The sequence below is a fragment of the Dipodomys spectabilis genome, unplaced genomic scaffold, assembly GCF_019054845.1.
Source record: "Dipodomys spectabilis isolate Male_0828 unplaced genomic scaffold, ASM1905484v1 ptg000266l, whole genome shotgun sequence".
In the NCBI taxonomy this organism is placed as follows: domain Eukaryota; kingdom Metazoa; phylum Chordata; class Mammalia; order Rodentia; family Heteromyidae; genus Dipodomys; species Dipodomys spectabilis.
Window position 1 is genome coordinate 5,500,235 of NW_024870943.1, and position 9,671 is coordinate 5,509,905.

The window sequence follows — 9,671 nt, forward strand, 5'->3', positions numbered from 1 at the left end:
GGATATGTGAGTGGTCACCACCCCCATAATGCCCTGCGAGTCATTCACGTCCTGTGGGTGCCAGACTTCTGGGTCTGGCACAAAAATGTCAGTAAGAAATGTAAGTATGGGAATGCATCAAGCGCCATGTTATTCAAGTGTTTGCTGGTCCTGAGACTTGAATTCAGGGCCTGGGCACTGTCCCTCAGGTTTTCACTCAAGGATCACATTCTACCACCCGAGCCAGAGCTCCACTTCCAGTGCTCTGCCTTGGAACCTCCAGGCCTGCACCCCCATTCCTTCCTGCTGTCTACAACATAGGGACCACATAGTAGCTCCGTTATTGAAGACCTGTGGCTAACACGGTAGAGCGCCAGGAAATTAAACGCAAATATCCACAGAGAAATGGCTGCATCATCCAAACAGGTTAAGAGATCAAAATGGAATATTGCTCAGTATTGAAAATGCAGAAAACTCCGACCCATGGGAAGCACATAACACAAGACTGGCATTAACAAAAACCTGAGCATTACCTTAGTCATGTAACTGTAACCTCTCTGTCCAGTATTCTTTACAATAAAATTAAATTTAAAAAAATTAGCACTGGGAAGTTGGCTCAGTGGTAGAGTGCTTGCCTCATATGAGTGAGGCCCCGGATTCAATTCCTTACCATGGCATATACAGAAAAAGCCAGAAGTGGCGCTATGGCTCAAGTGGTAGAGTGCTAGCCTTGAGCAAAAGAAGCTCAGGAATAGCACCTTGACCCAGAGTTCAAACCCAGGACTGGAAGAGAAATAAAAAAAAGCCAAGCACCAGTGGCACACTCCTGTAATCCCAGCTAATCAGGTAGTAAGGATCAAAGTTGGAAGCTAGCCCAGGCAGCAAAGGCCAGGACACTCTTAACTCCAATAAGACAAGAAGTGGAGCTGTGCCTAAAGTGGTAGAGCACTAATATTAAGCACAAAAACACAGGGACAGTGCCCAGGCCCTGAGTTCAAGTCCCAGGAAGGCAAAAAAAAAAAATGGCTTTATCCTCCAGAGAGAATATCCCACGTCCCGGGTACAGCCTACACCAGGCACAATCCCAAACAGTTCCCAGTGCAATGTTATCTAGATTTCTTTGCTCTTGAACATCATAGACATAGATTCCTGGGGGGTTGGGAAGGTGACACAGTGGTAGAGCATTTGCCTCACATTTATGAGGCCCTTGGTACGCTTCCTCAGCACCACATAAACAGAACAGTCCAGAAGTGGTGCTGTGGATGAACAACACTTGAGGTAAAGAACTGAGAGACCCAGGGCCAGTTCAACCCCCTTGAACAACTACAAAAGAAAGGAAATAAGGAAGGAAGGAAAAAAGGAAGGAAGGAAGGAAGGAAGAAGGAAGGAAGGAAGAAAGGAAGGAAGGAGAGAAAGGAAGGCAGGAAGGAGAAAAATCGGTTCCTGTGGTGTGAACACACACACACACACACACACACACACAAACACAAACACTCACACCATCCCCATGAAGTTACAGAAGTATTTGTTTTTTGTCAAATCTGCAAGGTCAGGTTAAAGAAAAGAAGTTTGAGAAATTGTCCCTGCATCCAGAAGCGTGAGGAATCATGGAGACCCATGACCTGGGGGATCATGGCTGCCATCCTGGAGTGGAGAGATATCCTAGGGGAAACAGAGGAAATTGGAAGGACAAGGCATTGAAGTATCTTGGCAAAGATCTTGGAGTGATATTAGTAGACTGAACGTGGGGTCTTGATCCAGAAGTCCAGCTCTTCTCTCCCAGCGATGTTTTCTCATATCCTTCACCTCTTTGCAAAATAAAGGATTGGTGCATTAAAAAATATTTGTTAATCATATACCCTAGCCTATTTCCTCTTGTATTTCTGGTTTTCTGCCATGAACTGTAGATCAGGTGAGCACAGTTCACCCTTTGCATGATTTCACACTTGCCCAATAAAAACCCCTGGGGACAATCACAGGGGTTTTATTTATCACCAAATCATCTTAATTAATGATAGTCTTCACAATCCAGACTCAGCCGCCACTTACACGGTGGCAGTGCCACTGGCACTGCCACTTACACGGTGGCAGTGCCACTGGCCTGAGACCAAGAGCCAGACACCCAAGACTCTGCCATGGCTCAGGACTACATGTGGTACCAGGGCATTCCTTTCCCTGTTGTGGATTTCTACCCTGAAGTCATAAAAGCAGTCCACGAGGAGCTGGTGCTGAAGGACGAAGACATCATCACGGTGACCTACCCCAAATCAGGTGAGCAGACGGAGTTGTGGCTGCCTGGGAAAGGCCAGAGCTGTGGCCTCACTCCCAACTGTGTTCCACGTACGAATGGTGTAGTAGCTCATTATTGAAGACCTGTGGCCCTGTGGTATTGTGCCAGCCTTGAGTGCAACAACTCGCGGACAGTGCCCAGGCCCTGTTCAAGCTCCAGGGTTGGCAGCAGATTTTTTTAAATGAAAAGGATGATTTTGAGGTTACCTAGAGAAAAAGCATGATCTCAAATAGAAGAATCATGATGGGCCATAGGTAGGACCTGGAAAACTTGGGGTAAACACAAGGCACTGGCAGGCCAGGGAGCCTGTGTGAAGGGGCACGGGGAGTGGGGAGGGAGCACTGAGGGCACACTGCAAGGGAAATGTGCTGAAAACCACAGCCAGTGGGGCACTGCAGGATTTCAGCAACAGCTAACAGCTGCATTAAACCCAAATATCCACAGAGAAATGGCTGCACAATCCCAAACAAGGTGAGAGATCAAAGTAGAATATTATACACTGTTGAAAATGCAGAGAGCTCAGGAAAGAATCCATCACATCCTTTCCAGGGGACCAGGGGGAGGCAGGCAGGCACAGGAGAAAGATGATTACAAGGTTTATCAGAGGAGCCATTTCTCCCCCAGAGAGAGAGCTCATGACCACCTCCACAATCTAGCAGCAGCAGGGGCTGGGGGTAGGAAGTGAGGTAGGTGGGAGCTCAGGTGGGTCTGGGTGGACAGAGGGATGGGCTAGCTGTATGGCAAGATCTCCAGATCAGGGAGGAGCTCAGAAATGGGTGGAGCTGAGGACCAAAGGTGAGCATAATGCTTCCTACTTAGACCCATGCTCTACTATTATCAGGACATTTTGCCATTTGAAACCACATGAGTCACGGCCATAGTGCAAAAAAAAAAAAAAAACTGTATACTATTGCACACACATACAAGGGCCAGAACTGCCAAAGTCCTGGTTTGATAATAGAATGATGGGGGTCAGGGCAGGTGGCAAGAATATCAATATTCAGGTGTCATGGACAGTGTAGACTTATTAGATGAGAAAATACTGGCACTGAGTGAGCTATGATTAAAATACACTAAACAGGGACTAGGAATGTGGCTCAGTGGTAGAGTGCTTGCCTTGAACGTCTGAGGCCCTGGATTACATTCCTCAGCACCACATAAGCAAAAAGAAAACAGCCAGAAGTGGTGCTATGGCTCAAGTGGTAGAGTGCTAGCCTTGAGCTACAAGCTGAGGGACAGCACCAAGACCAGAGTTCAGGCCCCACAACCAAATGCAAAAATAAGTAAATAAATTAATTAATTAATTAAACCAAATACACTAAACACTACATATCCATATCAGATTGCATGCCTGAGAAAGTTTATATTCGTAAGGTCTATGTTACATATGCTTTACCATTATATATGTGTGTGTGTGCATATATGTATATGTGTGTGTGTGTATATATATATATGTGTGTGTGTAATATTGTGTGACCTCTGCTTTTGTTTCTGCCCCAGGAACCCATTGGTTGATTGAGATTCTCTCTCTGATTCACACCAAGGGGGATCCCAACTGGGTTCGATCTGTGCCCACATACATTCGTTCCCCATGGATTGAGAATGAAAGTGGATACAAATTCAAAGTGGAGAGGAAGGAGGGTCCCCCCCTCATCACCTCCCACCTCCCCATCCAACTCTTCCCCAAGTCTTTCTTCACTTCCAAGGCCAAGGTCAGTGCTCAGTGCCCAATAACTGTTCCATCAAGGCCTTTTCCTCTTAAAAATGCACACACCCAGCAGGTCTGGCATTCTCCCTCTGTAGTTCATAGAGGACCATAGACTCTCCTTCATGAATTGAGGGTCCTCAGACCAAACCAGAGTCCAAGATGTGGACCATGGCTGTGTGAATCTTGACAGATGAACTGGATGACAAACTGAAAGACTAAACAAACTGTGTTTTAAGTGGATACCCAGGCCTCATGCAGTCATCCCAGCTAAACAGGAGGCTGAGATCTGAGGATCAAGATTACAAGACAGGGCTGGGAAGGGGCTCAGTAGTAGAGCGCTTGCCGTCCATGCATGAGTCCCTGGGTTCGATTCCTCAGCACCACATAAGTAGAAAAAAAAAGCCGGAAGTGACATTGTGGCTCAAGTGGTAGAGCGCTAGCCTTGAGCTGAAGAGCTGAGGGACAGCGCCCAGCCCCAGAGTTCAGGCCCACGACCGGACCCAAAAAAAAAAAAAAAAAAAGATTACAAGACAGCCCAGGTAGGAAAGGCCAGGTAATTCTTATCTCTGATTAGCTATCAAAAACAAAGCCAGAAATAGAGCAGCAGCTCAAGTGGTAAAACACCAGCCTGAGCACATAAACACAGGGACAGCACCTAGGCCCTCAGTACAACCACCAACCATGGCAAAAAGGAAAGAAAAGAAAAGAAAAAGGAAAAAGAAAGTTGAGGTTGTGTGGTTTCAATGTCATGTGACCTGGTGTCAGTGGCCTGACTCTGAAGGCTGTGCAGTGAATAAACACCTGATGCTCATGGCCAGATCAGACCAGGAGCCTTTGTCCCGCTTCCCCAGCCTAGGCCAAACCAGACACGATGCACACTCTTCCCTGGTGAAATGCTACCCAGATTTGCTCCTGAACACCATAGAAATGGGTGCCTGTGCTGTGAAATCTCTGTTGTTGTATCATTTCAGCTCCCTCCATCAATGGATTCTTGTTGTTTTGTTTTTGTGCCATTCATGGGACTTGAACTCACAGCTGTCCCTGAGCTTTTGTACTCAAAACTGTTATTCTACCAGTTTGTGCCATAGCTCCCCTTGAGGTTTTCAGGTAGTTAATTGGAGATGGGTGTCTCATGAGCTGTTCTGCCTGGGCTAGCTTCAAACTATGATTCTCAGATGTGAGCTGCCTGAGTAGCTGTGGTTACAGGTGAGAGCCACACATGCCCAGATGTTTCAATGATGTTTACAGAACAATTCATAAATCTGCAGCCAGAAAAGGCTAACCAGCGTCTGATCTTCTGTGCTTTCTAGGTAAATATCCCTGATACATTTAGGAAATGCATTGTCCCACCATTGTTTTATTCCTGGCAAAGTGATTGGATTGTAGGAACTCTGAAAAGTATTTCACAAATTAATGTACAACCAAAAGATCAACACATACTTCAATGTTGGAGCAAAAATTCTAGAATTTCTCTGAACGCCAAGAGTACAAGAAATGATGGGAATATTGTTTAATTCTCTCCTTTCTCTCTTGAAGATGATCTATGTCATCAGAAATCCTAAGGATGTCCTTATATCTGGTTATTATTTCCGGCGTTTTACAAATCTGTCTAAGAAACCAGAGTCATTGGAACAATATTTTGAATGGTTCTTGCAAGGATATGGTGAGTAAACAATGAAGAGAATGGAGAAGTATTTAAACCTCTTTGAGTGTCCCCTCCCTCCAAGGTCTCCTTTAAGTCTCACCATCTGTGGGTCCAATGCTTCCTCATCCCAGAACTCACATTGGCTAAAGGCAGCACCAGACTTCTCCCATGATGGAAGGTCCCAAGGTGTTTTGAGCCCCTGGAGCTTCCGTAGCCATGGAGGACCCGCCCCCTCCTGTGTGCTCTACTCCCAGATGTTGGCTCACAGCTTCTCACTGGCTTCCCACACAGCCCAACTCTACCTTCCCTACGTATTTTTATGTTTTAAATTTGTTTGGCTGTCCATGTCAGAGTTTCTCACTTGAAGTGGGGATCACTCTGTTTCTAGTCATGCAAAAGTTCTGGGTCATTCCTCATGCTTGTAATTTGGTCACTCGTCCATGGTTCTGTCAGGGGTCCATGGTCTGAGTTGGGTATGAAGGGTGGGGGACCCCACATCTGTGCTCTGTGTACCTCATCATCTGGTGTCTCAGGCCCTCTGGGTTTAGCGTCACAACCAGTAGAAGTGCTTGGTGAGCTGTTTCTCTCCTGATTCAACATCTCTTACCACTTGGATCTATAGTCAGGGCTGGTGGATCATGCCTATAATCTCAGCTACTCAGGAGCTGAGAGCTGAGGGTCAGAGTTGGAAGCCAACCCAGGCAGAAAGTCCTTGAGGCTCTCATACCCACTCAATCATCATGATGAAGGGAGTGAAGGTGTGGCTCAAGTGGTAGAGAGGAGTGTAGAAACCCAGGTACAGTGCTCTGGCACTGATTTCAAGCAAAGATGTTTCAAGTAGAGGAAACCACACCAAGGCCTCTGCAGACTGACCTGCTGGGAGCCATGGGCAGGGATGGGAGGTGCCTCGTGTGCCTGTGTCACAGCTCAGACCTTGCACTCAGACTTGTGCTCAGTTGTGCAAGTGATGGATTTGGGCCAAGCTGGCATGGAAGGCCCTCAACCTGAGTTCTGTGAGGGCCTGCGGAGCTCTTTATAACGGTCAGAGGTTTTGGTGTGGCCTTTGGTGACCTGCTTCAGATGGGGCAAAGTTTGTGCTACAGGAAAAAATTGCTTAGAAATCAATATTCTGGCTCCACAGTGCTTCTGTTTGCTCTCTTTCCCTCTCCCTCCCTATCCCTTCCTTCCAGCTCTCTCCCAGTCATGGAGCTTGAACTCTGGGCCTGGGTGCTGTCCCTCAGCTCTTTAGCTCAAGGCCAACACTCTACCACTTGAGCCACAGCGCCACTTCTGGTTTTTATTATGGTTCATTGGCGATAAGAGTCTCATGGACTTTCTTGCCCAGGCTGGTTTGAACAGTGTTCCTCAAATCTCAGTGTCCTAAGTAGCTAGGATGACAGGCATGAGCCACCAGTAGTCAGTAGTGCTCTCTCTTTGAGGCTATAAAGAGACAGGACTTATTTGTCGGTTACACCTTGGTGAAGTTGACATGGACCAGAGCAATCAGTGCTGTGACAACCCTGCAGATCAGGAATGGTGGAGACTTTTCACACTGCCCCACTGTCCCCCCTGCAGTGCCTTACGGGTCATGGTTTGATCACGTCCGGGGCTGGATGTCCATGAGGGAAAAGGAGAACATGCTGGTCCTCAGTTATGAGCAGATGAAAAAGGTAACCATTGATTTTACATGTACCCACCCCACCACTGCCCTCTCCACCCATTCTACCATCTCTCCTGCTCCTCCACTATCTTCTTCCCCAGTATCCTCCCCCTAGTCTCCATCCCACCTTCTATGTCGACTTTCTACATCCTGTTGTGTGCTATTCCTTCCTGCATTCCTCTTATGCTACTTTTCTTCCTTTTTTTTTTTTTTTTTGTTTCAAGATGGAGTCGTGAACTCAGTTCCTGATGTTTTGATTTTGGGCTGGTGCTCTACCCACTGAGTCACGCCCCCAACTTCACAGGCCACCCATCCTTGCCCCTACCACTGCCTTCTGCTGTTTCTGTCTTCTCCTCAGTCATGCTCTCTGTTGTCCCCTCTCATACCCGAGCCATGTTTTTCTCTCCTTAGGACACAAGGAGCATGGTAGAGAGGATCTGTGGGTTCCTGGGGAAGGCACTGGAACCCGGAGAGCTGGACTTGGTCCTGGAGAACAGTTCCTTCCAGGCGATGAAGGAGAACAAGATGTGCAACTTCCCTGATGTCCCAGAGTGGATTGTTCCCGCTGGTTTCAAAATCACCAGGAAAGGTATGGAAATGTCCCAGGGAAGGAGGTGCTGGAAGCCAGGGAAAGAAATCTGGTCTCCAACCACACACTCCTGGCCAGGGATCAGCCAGGAACAGGCTGGCTGTTCACTTCTAGCTTGTGTTAAAACAAAGTAAACTTGAAGTGGAGTGGGGTTCAAATGCCAAGCCTTCAGCCAAAGAAGCTCAAGATCAGTGCCCACGCCCAGAGTTTAAGTCCTACAAAAGACAAACAAGTAATGTGATAGTAAGTGGATCTGAAAAGAGAACAAAGTGTAAGTACCAGCTGGGTGTCCATGGCTCAGGCCTGTAATCCTAGCTGCCCAGGAACCTGAGATCTGAGCATCACAGTTCAAATTCAGACAGTGTAGCATAGTCCAGGAGATTCCTTCTCTCCAGTTAACTACGAACAAAACAGAAAATGGAGTTTTGGATCAAGTAGTAGAGCATGAGGCTTGAGCAGAAATTAACTCCCAAATAGAACCTAGGCACTGTGTTCAAACTCCGGTATAGACACACACATGCTCACACATGCGCACATGTACACACACTGAACTCTATTATATAAAACTCTATTCAACTTCCTATTAAATAAAAATGCCATTGTGTGACTATGAGACCACATCCTGAGCTTCCTGACTCCCACACATCTGGGGAGGATGTGCCCCTCTGGTGGCAGGGGCAGAACTTGAGAGGAGAGCACTGGACATGGAGCGTGGTGGCTGTGGAGTCCATCTCCCAGGGAGATCTGTGGCCTCAACCTCGGGCCAAGCAGAGGGCAGAAGGGACACCAGGGGACAGCACCTTCCTGCCCTGACCCAGTCTGGTGTCATTGTTTTTTCATGGCCTCAGGTATCACGGGGGACTGGAAGAACCACTTCACCCCAGCCCAGACCCAAGCCTTCGAGGAAACATTCCGGGAGAAGATGGCGGGACTTCCTCCGGAGCTGTTCTCGTGGGACTAAGTCCAGATTTAGCTCCTTGTGTGTTGGGATGAAGACTTGTGTCCCCATCTTATGGAGGTGACAGGACTGGGCAGAGATCATAGTATTAGTCTGTCACTCGAATCAGGAGGTCTGATTTTGCCTGTCACATCTTTGGTGCAATCACCAGGACAGGTGGCAGCCAGATGCAGGTGAGGAGCACAAAGGGACCCCTGTGTGTTCTTGCTGAAATAAATGGGGCCACGGCACCAAGGGCTGACAAACATGCCTTAGTGTTCTGTTTAGCAAAGACAACCTGGGTGAAAGGCTGCGGCGGTCCCTCGGGTGGGGACAGTGGGCTGCCCATGGCAGGAGGCTGCCTGAGGGTTTGCTGGATGTTCTGGGGAAGGGGTTGTCTTTCCCCCAATTGATCTTCAGTGGAAGCTCTGTCCCAACTTGGCACAACATGGGATGAGGCCGGAACAGAAACCAGGTCCTGGAATTGAGGTTTGGGGCACCAGGAGCCTGAAGCCTTTTGCGAGCTTCAGGTGCCCTGTGTCCATTGGACAAGGTATTTATTGAGTAAGGCACAGGGGTGTACGTGTACAAAGTGAGATCACCATTTCCCTGACATCACAAGCACCAATACTACAATACAATACTAATCACAAGCACCCATTGTGTTGTATCATCTCTCTCAAGTGATAAATAACTCCTTCATCTTAAGCAGCAGCTGTAAGAAGTAAATGACTTAGAGTTCACATAGATTTTTGTCTATCCCAAAGATCCCAGACTGTCTGATGTGTAATTAGCCTACACCCAAGAAAGAAATCTGAAGTCCTATCAATCCAGAAGGGAGTGACCTTTCCAGGAAGCTCTCA

At 47.5% G+C, this 9,671-nt stretch overlaps 1 protein-coding gene across 1 annotated transcript; it reads left to right on the plus strand.

The window, feature by feature from the left end:
* The first annotated feature begins 2,114 nt into the window (after positions 1-2,114).
* On the plus strand, positions 2,115-8,897 carry LOC122125780 (sulfotransferase 2A1-like). The gene is made up of 6 exons (XM_042700387.1): positions 2,115-2,250; positions 3,770-3,981; positions 5,514-5,640; positions 7,198-7,292; positions 7,694-7,871; positions 8,720-8,897. Exons 1-6 carry the CDS (start codon positions 2,115-2,117, stop codon positions 8,830-8,832), a joined length of 861 nt encoding a protein of 286 aa, XP_042556321.1. The 3' UTR covers positions 8,833-8,897.
* Positions 8,898-9,671: the final 774 nt, after the last annotated feature.